Below are 15,532 nucleotides of genomic sequence, written 5' to 3'. Positions count from 1 at the left end.
GCAGGACAAGTGATAAGAGCAGTAAAAGTTGAACTCTCCTGCTCTCTTCTTTTTATCTTTTCAAATGGCTTTCTCTAGCCCACAATGTTTTTTTCTCTCTGTGTGTGAAAGAAGAATCACTCTTTTCACCAGTTTTTTTTTTTATACCAATATATGTTTTGTATTATAAATTATATTCCCTCAGGCCTCTAGGCTGAGCTTTTTGATAATCAAGATCAAGATTTTAGAATTCATTCAAAACCCTTCCCTTTTCATCTACTTAAGATTGACTTTAAAGCTAAAACTTTCAAAACCCTATAATGAAATTTATAGCCGAGAATTTTTTTTTGAGGGGGGCAGTCCTCATTGGGTTCTTTTGTAGCCTCCTCTTCTTTGGGACAATAAGGCTCTATCTCAAAGTCTTGTTTTAAGGATAAAAGGGCTGTAGGATAAAAATAAATTACAGAAAGGAAATATATGCATTGAATAGTATTTCAATTTATTACTTCGCTAATCGCCTATGAAATATTTGGTGAAGAAATTGGCAGTTGGGGTTTAAGAGATTGGAAGAATACTGGAGGGGACAGTATGTATAGGGAAGAGAAGATTGCTAGGTACAAGCTCTGATAAAGGTGGAAGAACTAAGAAACAGCCAGAAAATCAAGCAAGAAACCCTGAGTATGAAACTAAAGAAGTCAAGAGAGAAAAGAGTATCATGAAGTCTATAGTGGTAAATTGTGCTGAATGCTGCAGAGAAATTGAGTAACATGAGGATAGAGATAGGTTCATTGGCTTTAGCAACGTATATGTTATTAATGACTTTGACAGGTGTTGTGAAATGGTGAGGCTGGAAGATAAACTGATGCTAGTTAAAAAGAAACTGGGACCACTTGCAGTTCCATCTAAATTTGGGGATTGCATTTTCCCATGTCTTCAAAGAAGGAAGTTGTGGGGGTGGGTGGCCCTGAATAGCCAAAACAATCTTGAAACGGAATAATAAAGTAGGAGGATTCACGCACACTTCTCAAAACGTGTTACAGAGCTTCAGTGATTAAAACAGTCTGGTACTGGTATAATGATAGACATGTTAACCAGTGGAATAGATTTGAGAGCCCCAAATAAATCTGTGCATGTATGGTAAATTGATTTTTGACAAAGGTGCTAAGTCTACTCAATGGGGAAAAAGAGTATCTTTAATAAATGATACTGGAGCAACTGGATTTCCACAAGCAAGAAAAATGAGCTGGGTTCATACCTCATGTCATACAAGAAAATTAACTCAAAATAGATCAAGGACCTAAATATAAAAGCTAAAACCATAAAACCCTTAGAAGGAAACCTAAGGGTGAATGCTTTGGGACCTAGTAATTCACAATAAGTTTTTAGATATGATGCCAAAAGCACAAACCAAGAAAGACAGGATAGATGAATGGAACTTTGTCAAAATTGAACAATTTTGTTCATCAAAGGACTGTATCAACAAAGTAGAGAGACAACCTACAGATTGGGAGAAAATATTCGGGAATCATATATCGGATAAGGGTATAATATCCATGATATATATGAAAAAAACTCCTACAACTTTATTAACAATAAAAAGATGAAAAACTAATTTAAAAAAACGGAACAAGGACTTGAATAGAAATTTCACGAAAAAGGAAAAATAAATGACCCAAAAGCACATGAAAAAGTGCTCATCATCATTAGTTATTAGGGAAATGCAAATTGAAACCACAATGAGATATTACTTCACCTCCACTAAATAAGCATGATAAAAAAATAAGGAAAACAACAAGTCTTGGCAATAATATGAAGACATTGGAACCCTCAACCATTGTGGGTTGGATTTTAAAGTAATACAGCCTCTGAGCAAAACGATATGGAGATTCCCAAAAAGTTAAACATAGAATTACCATGTAGTCCAGTAATTCCACACCTAGGTATCTACCCAAAAAATTGAAAGCAGGAACACAAATAATTTGCAGACATGAACGTTCACTGCAGCACTATTCACAACAGCTGAATGGTGGAAATAAACTAAATGTCTATCAACAGATGAATAAACAAAATGTGATGTATACAGTGGAATATTACTCTGCCATAAAGAGAGATGAAGTCCTGATATATTGCTCCAACACAGATAGACCTTTAAAACATTATGCTGAGTAAAATAAGTCAGTCACAAAAGGACAAATATTATAAGAACCCACTTATGAAATATCAAAAAGAGGCAAATGTATAGGGACCAGAGTTTATTAGTGGTTACCAGAGGTGGCAGGAAGGGGTGAAGGCAGAGTCATTATTTAGGGGCACTAAGCGTCTGCCAAGGGCGATGGAAAATTCTGGAAACAAATAGTGGTGATGGTTACACAACATGATGAAAGTACTTAATATTCATTGTACTGTACGTATAAAATGTCATAATGGGGAATTTTTACATAAATATAAACATAAAATTTTGATGAAGTCCCATTTATCTACCTCATGTTTTGTTGCTTGTGCTTTTGGTGTTTAGCTGCTTCCAGGCCTGGCTCCCCTAGATTCATACTTCATACATTTCAGTTTCCGATTACTGATGGATGTTTGCAACTATTCAGAAGGTTTTCACGGATCAATTTTTTAAGAAGTAGACCATTAGGACCTCCTTCCTAATTTGTCTTAGTCTTGAAGCTCCACTGAAATCTGTCCACCGTAGATGACACGGCTGGTATTTGAAGTAACAGTGTCATATCCTCCAGCCTCACAGCAACACACAAGCCACAACAGTATGACAGCTGAGAGAGGAGTGGTGGAATCATTTTGTAGGAATGGAAAATTGTTGCAGCAGTGAACATAGAGGATACTCACATGAGCAATGTCGTTGAGAAACTGAAATGAAATAGATTCCGAGCACAGGTGGAGTGCTTGGTTACTACTTGATTGTTGCTGGCAAGAAGGTTAAAAATGTTGGTACAGATACAAAAAATATTTGCACAGATGTTGAGGATTATTCTGGTTGCTTGTATTTTTTTCATTGAAAGCCCTCTCTTGACCTTATTTCCATTTTGTGATTTCCATTTCTATTTTGCTGTTCAACCAAGCTTCTAGAAAGAGCCCAAACTCTTTCTCTCAAATTCTGTTGGGCAGGCACACAATAAATATTTGTTGAACGAGTAATGAAGTAAAAACCTGGGGCATCAACTGAAGGAGGTGGTAGAGGAAGAAATACAGGAGGTCTGAAAAGAGAGGTGAAGCAGAGAAATAAACTTAGCTGAGAAACATTTGCGTGGCAGTCTTTAGTGCTCATTTGAGATTTGTAGTTTAGGAAACATGATTGGGATAGCAGAATAGAGAGCTCAGCTTTGAGTCCCAGGTTCAAAGTTGTTGGTGTGAAAGAGGGGTTTCCTAAAGGGGAGATTTTGGAGCTATAGGTGAAGACTACATCTAGGGCATGACCATGTAAAATAAAACAAAAAAAAACATTGCCGTCGAGTCAATTCCGACTCAGAGCAACCCCATAGAACAGAGTGGAACTGGCTCACAGGGTTTCCAAGGAGCACCTGGTGGATTCAAACTGCTGACCTTTTGGTTAGCAGCTGTAGCTCTTCACCACCGGGATTCCCACGACCACGTAAGTTTGGTCCAAAACTTATGTATAATGAAATATCACTAGTGAATCCAATGGGAACATCTCTGACATGATGCTTCTTGACCCTTCTCATAAGTGTGTTTTCTCCAGATTGCTCTGAGTTCCCATGAGTACCGCTGCTGCTGCTGCTGCGTCTACTCTTACTACTACTTCTCTTCTTATTCTTGTTCTTCTTCCTTCTTCTTTTCCTCTTATTCTTCCTCCTTTTTTTTGCTTCTCTTTTCCCAGTTAATGTTTTGCATTTTAGTCATTTATTTGTGATATTATAGTGTAATTCTTTAAAAACAGGTATTGTGTCAAACGTGTTTTTTCTATTCAATTTTCAAATTAATTTTTCATTAATTTATTCTAACACAAGTTATACACAAGTTCCAAATAAAACAAAAGGCTTCTTTTTGCATCAACTAAAATATCATATGCCTTTCTTTCCCCAACCACGTATATTCGTAACACACTGCTATGAATTTGGCGTTCTATAGCTTTTATAGTAACTTATATGCATAAATGTGTTCTTCAAAATGTACAACGATGCACTGTATATTTTATTAACTTTAATAGTATACACTGTGTGTATTATTCTTTATTTTTTGGTCAACAATACAACTTTGAGGACTCTCCATTTTAGTATCTATGGATTTATTCATTGTTTTTGAACAACTGTGTTGTATTTTATAGGAATGTGCTTCATTTTATGAATGCTTTTTTCTGATTGGCATTTGTGTGGTTCATTTTTTCAGTATTACTGGCAATGCTGCAGTGGATGGTCCTGTGCCTGGCCCTTTGTGCTCACCGCAAGCGTTCCTCTGGGCTGGCAGGGATGGATCATGTGAAACACACATTTTCTGTTTACAGAGCTTCTCCCAAATTGTCTGGCCAAGTGGTTGTACTCCCACTTGTGGCATATGGCAGTTCCTAATTCTCTGTTGTTTTTGTTCGTTGCCGTGGCGTTGGCTCTGACTCATTGTGAATGAAATGTTACCTGGTCCTGCTCCATCTTCATGATTGTTGGCATGTTTAAGTTCATTGTTGTAGGTATTATATCACTGCATGTCATTGAGGCTTTCCTTTGTTTTCTCTGACCCTCTACTTTACCAACCTTACTGTCTGAATCCCTAGTCTCTTCCAATATTTGAAGTTAAAAACCAAAACCAAACCAAACCCATTGCTGTTGAGTCGATTCCAACTTATAGCACCCCCTATAGGACAGAGTAGAGCTGCCTCATAGGGTTTCCAAAGGTTTCAGAACTGCTGACTTTTTGTTTAGTAGCTGAGTTCTTAACCACTGGGCCACCAGGTCCCCTCCCACATAGCAGGAACTGAAAAAGTGGTTATTTTATTTGATTATTTAAAATATAGGCTTAATATTTTATCTAAGTAAAAACAAAAACCCATTTATGTCAAATTGATTTAGACTCATGGCCACCCAATATGCTGCAGAGTAGAACTGCTCCGTAAGATGCCTCATCTGAGGCATCCATGGGTGGGTTCGAACTGCCACCCTTTTAGTTAGTAGTCAAGCACTTAACCACCTGCGTTACTCAGGGACTCAAATCTAAGTAATACATTCTTGTAATGAAAAACATCAGTCTCTCTCATCCTGTCACATTCTTTTTGCTCAAAGTGACCATTTTTAATACTCGTAGTTGATAAATTTAGTATTTACTTCACTATCTCTAAATAACATGTTTCTCTCTTTTTTTTTTTTCTGGGTTTTTAGTATGTTTTTCCACCACTTGTCTGTCAGTTTGTCATGCTGTGGTGGCTTGTGTGTTGCTGTGAAGCTATACTGCTGATATTTCAAATACCAGCAGGGTCACCTGTGGTGGAGAGATTTCAGTGGAACTTCCAGATTAAGACAGAATAGAAAGAAAGCATTGGTGACTTACTTCTGAAAATCAACCACTGGAGACCCTACAGATCACAACAGAGTATTGTCCCATATGGTACTGGGAAATGAGCCATCTATGTTATGTTATAAGGCCTTGAAAATACACTGTGGGTGCAACAATGGGCTCAAACACACAAACTGTCATGAAGATGGTCCAGGACTGGGTAACATTTTGTTGCAAATGTGTCTACATACATTTTACTAAACGAATGCACTCAAAATCACCATTAATAACTAAAATAGCCATTATCACTGTTCTTATTTTAAAGAAAAGAGAATTAGGGTTTAGAACAGTTGTCAGACACTACAAAGATTTGCATTGTGTATTTTAAATACCTGGGCTTTGTTTTTTTTTTTTTTGGTATGCAAGCAAATACATGGATAATTAAGATTTGTTTTATTTGTGGTTGTGTGTGTATGTGTGTCCTGGAGATATAACCATCGGTAGTGTTTAGAAATGCTACTGTATGGGGAATTTAAACAAGAATGTTCTCAATGCTTCTAAGTTTTGCAACAGAGATTTAATTAAGATCCATGAGGGCTTAATTTCAAATTCCATTTGTATAAATTGTTGATGAGAATCTCTCGTTTGTCCCTTTTAGTGTGTCATAACATCTGCTGATATACAAATATTTTGGCATTTAATTAATTCCTGCTATAGTAGCTGTCTAAAATAGCTCAGGACTAATTGATAGAAAAGTACAGGTAATCAATTAGTTCCTGTAGATCTTGGCTTATACAAAACTGTATATTTATGATGACTGTTTTCCATCCAAAAATTATACAATCCTTAATAACTTAACTATCATGCTGACCTGGGACATTTCTAGGAAAAGCTCATTGAGTTTTTTTTTTTTTCCTAAGTATTTTCAAGCATAGATGTGTTTTGGAAGGTATTTTCCTTCCCCTGTGGAGAATTCAATAACACTTGTTAGAAGAAATTATGAATCAAGAATAGGACAGTAATTTGGCAAGGCAAATAAGTCCCATTAGTTTTTAAAGCCCGATATTTCAGTCTTATGGTGCAATAAGAGTTATTAAATCAATATAAAGTTGTCTTGAAAACTTGGAATAGGCTCATTTGGCACTCATTTTTAGTTACACATAATGTATGTATCTGAGTTTTTAATATGAAAATTTCAACTATAACCTTGATTTATATTTTAATGAAAAAAATCCTTGAATGCATTATTTTCTTGCCTTTCAGAAACACCAATTATTTTGTGGTTGCATTATAAAATTTTGCAAAACCAATGACTTATTCATTGCAAATACCTTTTTTCAATAACATAAATGGTGACTATACAGGTGGACCTAACTGGATTGAATACACAGGAATCAAATCAAGTCAAATCTTTCCACATCTGTGGAAAGAGACAATGGAGAAGCTCAATATCACCAGTCAGAACAAGGCAGGGGCTGACTGTGGAACAGACCATCAATTGCTCATATGTATGTTCAAGTCGAAGCTGAAGAAATTTAAAACAAGTTAAAAAAACCAAACCCCTTGCCGTAAAGTCAATTCTGACTCAGTGACCCTATAGGACAGAGTAGAACTGCCCTATAGAGTTTCCAGTGAGTGCCTGGTGGATTCGAACTGCCAACCTTTTGGTTAACAGTTGTAGCTTTTAACCACTATGCCCCAGGATTTCCAAAACAAGTTCCCAAGAGCACAAGAGCCAACATACAACCTTGTGTATATCCTACCTGAATTTGGAGAACATCACAGGAATAAATTTTGCAAACTGAACATTAATGGCTGAACCAGATGTGTTCTGGTTACATCATACCTGAAGAAAGCAGAAGGTCATTAAAGAGAAGAAAGGAAGTGAAAGACCAAAATGGATACAGAGTAGCTAAAGTGAATGCAAAATGATGAAGTAAAAGAGCTGAACAGAAGATTTCAAAATGTAGCTTGAGAAGACGAAGTAAAGCACTATAATGATATGTGCAAAGACCTGGAGTTAGAAAACCAAAAGGGAAGAACGCACTGGGCATTTCTCAAGCTGAAAGAACTGAAGAAAAAATTCAAGCCTCAAGTTGTGATATTGAATGCTTCTATGGGCAAAATATTGAATGACATAAGACGCATCTAAAGAAGATGGAAGGAATACACAGAGTCACCGTACCAAAACGAATTGGTTGATGATCTGCTATTTCAAGAGGTAGCATATGATCAAGAACCGAAGGTATTGAAGGAAGAAGTCCAAGCTGCACTGACGGCATTGGTTAAAAACAAGGCTCCAGGAATTGAAAGAATACTAATTGAGATGTTTCAAAAAACATCTGGAGGTTCTCATTTGCCTATGCTAAGAAATTTGGAAGAGAGCTACCTGATCAATAGACTGGAAGAGATCCATATTTGTGCCCATTCCTAAGAAAGGTGATCCAAGAAAATATGGAAATTATCGGACAATATCATTAATATCACACACAAGTAAAATTTAGCTGAAGATAATTCAAAAGCAGTTGCAGCAGCACATCGACAGGGAACTGCCAGAAGTTCAAGCCAGATTCAGAACAGGATGTGGAGGGAGGAATACCATTGCTGATGTCAGATGGATCCTGGCTGGAAGTAGAGAATACCAGAAAGATGTCTGCCTGTGTATTACTGACTGTGTAAAGGCATTCAATTGTGTGGATCATAACAAATTACGGATAATATTGTGAAGAATGGGAATTCCAGAACACTTAATTGTGCTCGTGAGGAACCTGTACATAGATCAAGAAGCAGCTATTTCCTTTCATTATACTTCTTTAATCTGTATGCTGAGCAAATAATCCAAGAAGCTGGACTATATGCAGAAGAACATGGCATCAGGTTTGGAAAAAGACTCATCAACAACCTGTGATATGCAGATGACACACCTTGCTTGCTGAAACTGAAGAGGACTTGAAGCACTTACTGATGAAGATTGAAGACAACAGCCTTCAGTATGGATTACACCTTCATAAAAAATTACAAAAAGGAAAGAGATAATCCTCACAACTGGACAATAATGCACCATAATGATAAATGAAGAAAAGATAGAAGTTGTCAAAGATTTCATGTTATTTGGATCCAAAATCAACAGCCGTGGAAACAGCAGTTAAGAAATCAAATGACATATTACATTGGGCAAATTTGCTGCAAAAGACCTCTTTAAAGTGTTAAAAAGCAAAGATATCACCTTGACGACTAAGGTGTGGCTGACTCAAGTCATGGTATTTTCAATCACTTCATTTGCATGTGAAAGCTGGAAATGAGTAAGGAAGACTGAAGAAGAATTGATGTCTTTGAATTATGGTGATGGTGAAGAATACTGAATATACCATGGACTGCCAGAAGAATGAACAAATCTGTCTTGGAAGAAGTACAGCCAGAATGCTTCTTAGAAGGAAAGATGGTGAAACTTCATCTCATGTACTATGGACATGTTATCAGGAGGGACAAGTCCCTGAAGAAGGACATCGTGCTTGGTAAAGTAAAGGGTCAGCAAAAGAGAGGAAAACTCTCAACAAGATGTATTGACATAGTGGCCGCAATGATGGGCTCAAGCATAGCAAGGACGGGGAGGATCATGCAGGACTGGGCAGTGTTTCATTCAGTCGTATGTAGGGGTCACCAGGACTCGAAACCTATTGAACAGCATCTAACAGCAAGTTACTTTTTGAAAAAATAGTCCCCCTTAATTTATTTTCCAAATTTTGTGTTTTTCCCTTATTATACCATTACATATTCATTTTAAAAAATCTGAATGTTGAATTATATAAAAGTAAAACAGAAACCACCATAGACTTGACATGTAGAGACAAGCTCTGAGAACATTTTGTTATATGTAATATTCTAACTTTGTGTTCAAAGTTACACATTTCAAAACTTCTAAAGACAAATAGTGCGTTGAACTTCATGGATGAAATAAAGCATCTTAAGAATTATAACCCCCCAAAAAACCCAGGCATGCTTTATATTTCTAGAGGAAATGGTATAATTAGCTCTTTATAATTGGTTTTTTCCACTACAAAAAGCTTCTCTGTGTCAACATCAAGTCAACATACATTCCTATAACATTTTTTTTTTTTTTTTGCCAAACTCTGTGCTAGACACTGGGGACATGATGGTCTTCAAGTGAAACATGGTCCCTCCTATCTTGGAGAGACTTTCAATTTGTTGGGAGATCAAAAACAGGTAATGTTAAAAGAAAATGTTACATATTATGGAAAGGTAGGGGCTGATATGGCAATGTTGAGAGAATATCTAACCTAATTTAGATCAAAGGACTCAAAAATGATTGCCTTACATGAAGAGTGTCCACAAAAATATTAAGTTTGTTTCTCATAGTCATATGTCTGGCCCATTTGGCCAAGGATTTTGCCTCTGATGGTGGCAGGAAGGGATCACTTTAAAGTTGACCCCAAAATAGCCTGTCTATTGTCTGTTTCCCAGAAACCAATAAAAATATAATTTCTTCAATTAGCCTAGTATGTACCTGTTTTCCAGAAACAAATATAAATTTCTGTTAAATAAGTTTAAAATATCAAATTTTGCTACAAATTTACTGGCAGTAACGTATTACCTAATTTTATTACCAGTTTATTTTCTGCTGTGTGAAGTAAGACTTTCTTTTCTTGACTTAACGTTTGTTCTTTCCGATGCCTGTGAAATAGTCAGTGTGTAGTAGAGGCCAGAAAAGATCCTTTACCCCTCTATTCTACCCTCCTCGTGTGATATAGCTTTAAGATGAGTCTGGATTCCTTAGTCACACTTTTTCTTGGGATTTCTTTCTCCGCTTCTCCAGGGGAAGGATCTCACTCTGATTATCCTCTTGGTATTATGACCTTTGTCACCTCATCCTTCTTCTTCTGGGGAGACATGAATTTACTGTTTTCTTCAGGGGAAAAAAACTCTCACAACTAAGAATTTATCTCTCAATGTTTGTCAGTTTTCAGTCTATCATACGTTGCAAGAACTAAAATTCCATTTGCTGATAATCCTCCCAGATACTTAATGTTCTCCAATTTGCTTATAAGGCATAGAATGTGGAATGAATTTGAGTAGAGTCTATGGGAAGAATCTGGCATGGGAGTTGACTAGGCTAGGTTTCCATATCTTTAATAAGTGACTCCACTGGTCACGTGAGAATCAAAAGAAAGGGTTATAGGTAAGAGCCATGAGTAAGAAAGGAGTGTTTCTAGTCCTTTTGGCATCTGTTGACTTCATTTAGTCTCCCTGGAATAACACTGGTATGCCTGGTTACTTCTGCTTGGCAGTAAATTCCAGCTAGCTTTCACCCAGTCTGTCCATCTGGTGTCCTTCTCACCACAAAAATAAGGACATGGAGTAGGATGCCTTTCTCTGAATTTAGTTAGATGGATGCTTTAACAAAATCCTTGAGTAAGTGCATACTTCTCCTTCTAAATTGATTCTCCTCAAATTCTTCCAGATTTAATTCTTCTTCTTGATTCCATTTTCTTAATTGCTATTATCTTGTCATAGTCCCCTTCCCATTCACATTCCTTGAGGCGATGAAGTAGGACAAAGAAAAGGCAGAGAATTAATGGACTCAGGTTCTTTTCTCAACTCTAATGTGGAACATAACCTTTGAAAATATCTTTACTCCCAATCTAAAACTTTATTGTTATTATTAGTTGCCATCAAGTTGGCACCAACTCATGGTGACTTTATGTATAAGAGAACAAAATGTTGCCCAATCCTGTACCATCTTCATGATCATTGGTATGTTTGAGTCCACTCTTGCAGCTATTAAATCAAACATTAGCTGTTCTTTTTATAAAAATTTTGCTCTTAGAAATTCCAAGTTGTCTTTGGTAATTAACTTCCAGAGAAACAATAATTTAAAAGTTGTTATTTTCACAAATCAGAATGAGGCACCAAAATACCGAGGGCCAAAATAAATCTAGCGTTAGCTTAATATTATAGCCAATTCAGCATATTGAAAAATTTCAGCTACCATACGTTCTATGACAATTTGTTAGTCTGTTGGGTTCTGGAATACAGGAGTGAAGAAAACAGGCATGGCCTCTGTTCTTAGAAATTTCATTTTTCAGAAAACATAAAAGGGTTCACTGATATAAATGGAAATATAAAGACAGCATATTTAGATAAGATAGTGAAGAGGACTTGAAGCATTTACTGATGAAGATCAAAGACCATAGCCTTCAGTATGGATTATATCTCAACATAAAGAAAATAAAAATCCTAACAACTGGACCAATAAGCAACATCATGATAAAAGGGGAAAAGACTTAAATCTCCAAGGATTTCATTTTACTTGGATCCACAATCAACACCCATGGAAGCAGCAGTTGAGAAATCAAAAGACACATTGCATTGGGCAAATCTGCTGCAAAAGACCTCTTTAAAGTGTTAAAAAGCAAAGATGTCATTTTGAGGACTAAGGTGTGCCTGACCCAAGCCATGGTATTTTCAATGGCATCATATGCATCCAAAAGCTGGACAGTGAATAAGGAAGAACAAAGAAGAATTGACGCCTTTGAAATGTGGTGTTGGCGAAGAATATTGAATATACCATGGACTGCCAAAAGGACAAACAAATCTGTCCTGGAAGAAGTACAACCAGAACACTCCTTAGAAGCAAGGACGGTGAGACTGTGTCTTACATACTTTGGGCATGTTGTCAGGAAGGATCGGTCCCTGGAGAAGGGTGTCATGTGTGGTAAAGTAGAAGGTCAGTGAAAAAGAGGAAGACCCTCAATGAGATGGACTGACACAGTGATTGCAACAATGGGCTCAAGCATAACAACGATTGTGAGCATGGCACAGGACGGGGCGGTGTTTCTTTCTGTGGTAACATAGGGTAGCTATGAGTCGGAACGGACTTGATGGCACCTAACAAGAACAACGTGAAGATAGCATAGTACTTGGTTAAGTAACAAATCCAGAAAGCTTGACTAGATCCACATCTCCCAGCACTGAGCTTGGCATACTAGTGGTCTGTTGATAAATGTTTGCTGATTTGAATTACTAGTGTCCACTGTTCACAGCACAAGTAAGTACGCTGCTGGGGTGGTCAGGGTTTGAGAGAACCTTTAGATCACAGTTGAGATTTTGTAGTTAGAAGTTTCACAATAATTAATGAATTCTATTTTTCCAGGCTGAAAAGACAGACTCAATTAGAAACCTACATCTAGTCAGTCCGGAGAAATAAGGCCAATTCAAAATGTCATAATCTAATATGAGGGAAAAACTCCAGATTTAGATCTGTAAGCAGATAGGTTTCCAATTTCCTTCCATGGAGGCAGAGCCTATCGACAAAGGGAAAGTCATAAACAGGTTGCCAATTAGTGAACATTCTAGGAAGTAAGATACAAACAAACCAAAAACACATTGCCGTTGAGTTGATTTCAACTCATAGCAACCCTACAGGACAGAGTAAAACTGCCCCATAGGATTTCCAAGAAGCAGCTGGTGGATTCTAACTGCTGACCTTTTGGTTAGCAGCCATGCTTTTAACCACTGCACCACTGGGTCTTCCCAATCACAATCCAAAAAAAAAAAAAAACCCAACCCATTGCTGTCAAGTTGATTCTGACTCATCACTACCCTATAAGATAGAGTAGAACTGCTCCACAGGGTTTCCAAGGAGCACCTGGTAGATCCAAACTGCCGGCCTTTTGGTTAGCAGCCACACTCTTAACCATTGCTCCAGCAGGGTTCCAAATAAGACATAAAAGACAATATGCCTATCAGTCTTCCCAGGAAAGTCTCGGTAACTGGCTTGAAAATCTCTCCTTGATGCAAATAAACGCAACACTTTTGAGGAGCTTGTTTCATGGTCATACAGATCTTGATTCAAATCTTGGTGCTATTGTTTATCAGCTGGGCAAACCTGGGCTTAATTACTTAGCGTTTCTGAGTTCTAATTTTCCTATCTCTAAAATTTGGAAAATATTAGTAACTTCCTGAAATGATTGATGTAAGGATGAAAGATTTTCTAAAAATATTAGCATATTTAAGATGCTCACTGTGGAGTCTGACATGTAGTAACTTTCAATAAATGTTAGTGATGATGATGATGGTGGTGGTGGAGGTGATATTTATCATGGGTTTCAAATTTAATGAAGCAAACCTTGTTCTCCAACAGGACACATTGCTATCGACCACATATTTTGCCTAGTTCACGCATATTTGTCCTTAGAATATGAGCCCTGGTTAAGCGTTTATGTTGATAAAAGTGTTACTTTCATTTTGCTTGTGTTGGCTTTATTTCCAGCATTTTTCTCCTGTGTGCTAAAGACAATTGATGCGTCCTGATCTATGATAGTTCTGAAAAGCCAACTGTTTTAGATAGCTTCTTTGAACAATTATTCAAAAAGTACTTTTTTTTTTTTAATTCTGTGTCCTCATTAATTAACGAACAAGTCTGTCTTGGAGGAAGCGCAGCCAGAATGCTCCTTAGAAGAAAGGATGGCGAGACTATGTCTCACATACTTTGGGCATATTATCAGGAGGGATCAGTCCCTGGAGAAGGACATCATGCTTGGTAAAGTAGAGGGTCAGTGAAAGAGAGGAAGACCCTCACGGAGATGGATTGACATAACGGCTGCAACAATGGGCCTAAGAGTAGCAACAATTGTGAGGATGGCCCAGGACCAGGTAGTATTTCATTCTGTTGTGTGTAGGGCTGTCATGAATCAGAACCAACTCGATGGCACCTAACAACAACAACGTGTCTTCATTTACTTCAACTAGAATGACTAATATTTTATGTTTCAAATTTCAACTTAATCTCAAACAACTATGTGAACAAAAATCCTCAGCTATACCAAAGCATGGTTTCTACCATTTCACTATAATTGGAATAATTTTTTTAATACAGTATAAAACATATATCTTTATATAAAATATGTTAACAAAGGTACTTAAAAAGGAAGGATGTGTAGAGAACATGTTAATTCCTTCATATATATGCTATTTTTTTGTTTCTAAATCACTGAGAAAATAATATTTTTTTTTGGAAATGATGATTAGTGTGGTTTATATGTGCTTTTCAGATATGCTTTGTATCATTGGCTCATGTACCCAATGTCTTTTGTGGAAATATGATATCCGTTTATATTCAGGTAATTTCTCCTTTATTCAGAATAATAATCTCTTTTTAAAAGATGGCATCAGTTTCTTCTTTGATACTTCTGTCCTAAATTCCACCAAAAGGATCATAATTTTGAAGAACAGAAGTTTCAAGTCTGACTTCCTTCTTGATCTCTTTCTTTGCTGTGTTCATGTGACAGGATATTCTTAAGTACACTAGTCATTGTTTCAGTGCAGTGAACACTAGTGGACGTCTCAAAGCAACAGCTGCTGTGATTTGCTGCCAGCCAGTCCATGTTAACCAGGGCTCTACTATTCCATTGCAAAATCCTCACTGTTTGTAAAATATTCACAATATTTACTTTTAGGAACACTGGCAAGTTACAGTCAATAGGATTTCTTTCATTTTTTTATGAAGATTAACCAAAGCCCTTCCACTTACTTTTCTCCATGTTGTCCCTGAGACGTAAATAACACTTTTAAAAAATTTGGAAAATTGAATAAAGACAAATCAGAAGTTATCCCTTTGAATAAATTTGTGATGGAGGAAGAAGAACTACTGTAATTAACAGTAGTAAGCCTTGGGAATAGTGTTTGTTTGATGGTATGGTTGAAAGAACACAAGGCTAGTTATTGTAGTCCTGTGCTTCCTCAGCACTGATTAACTGGTGAAATGGCTTAATTTTCTTCTCCACTAGACTGGCCATTTGGGGAGAGTTAGAACCCTGTCTTATTTTGCTCACTGACATATCCTGAGCTCCTGGGAGCGTGCTTAGTATATACCTAGTGCTCAACAAACATATTAAATAAATAAATGGGCCTCAGTTTCATCTTTGTTAATATTAGTTTGGTTAACAATTTCGTCTCAGTCTATACTCATAAAAATTTTATGAGGATCAAATTACTCGATATAATGAAAATTTCCAGTTTCATAAAATTTTAAGGCAAGATCTTTTTCCTTACATATGTGCTTTGCTTATTTACA

The 15,532-nt window shown here is 36.8% G+C and overlaps 2 protein-coding genes across 21 annotated transcripts in view; one reads left to right on the top strand and one right to left on the bottom strand.

Moving 5' to 3' along the window:
• The window catches only part of OPRM1 (opioid receptor mu 1), a 43,180-nt gene that overhangs the window by 13,765 nt on the left and 13,883 nt on the right, over window positions 1-15,532 (bottom strand). The window lies entirely within an intron of this gene.
• Window positions 1-15,532, top strand: part of IPCEF1 (interaction protein for cytohesin exchange factors 1) — a 319,466-nt gene that overhangs the window by 299,178 nt on the left and 4,756 nt on the right. For 5 of the 20 annotated variants that reach the window (XM_064292456.1, XM_064292471.1, XM_064292466.1 and 2 more), the window contains one exon: window positions 4,345-4,863. The exons of 1 other annotated variant lie outside the window; for it this stretch is intronic. In XM_064292456.1, coding sequence (XP_064148526.1) covers window positions 4,345-4,564 — 220 coding nt within the window. In that variant the 3' untranslated portion in view covers window positions 4,565-4,863. Of the gene's footprint in view, window positions 1-4,344; window positions 5,866-15,532 lie in introns of those variants that run through there. 14 more of the 20 variants (XM_064292482.1, XM_064292450.1, XM_064292410.1 and 11 more) reach the window with 11 other exon arrangements.

The sequence above is a fragment of the Loxodonta africana genome, chromosome 1 (genome assembly GCF_030014295.1).
Source record: "Loxodonta africana isolate mLoxAfr1 chromosome 1, mLoxAfr1.hap2, whole genome shotgun sequence".
NCBI classification, from domain to species: domain Eukaryota; kingdom Metazoa; phylum Chordata; class Mammalia; order Proboscidea; family Elephantidae; genus Loxodonta; species Loxodonta africana.
Note: the sequence above shows the minus strand (reverse complement) of the source record. Positions and strands in the feature narration are given on the sequence as shown.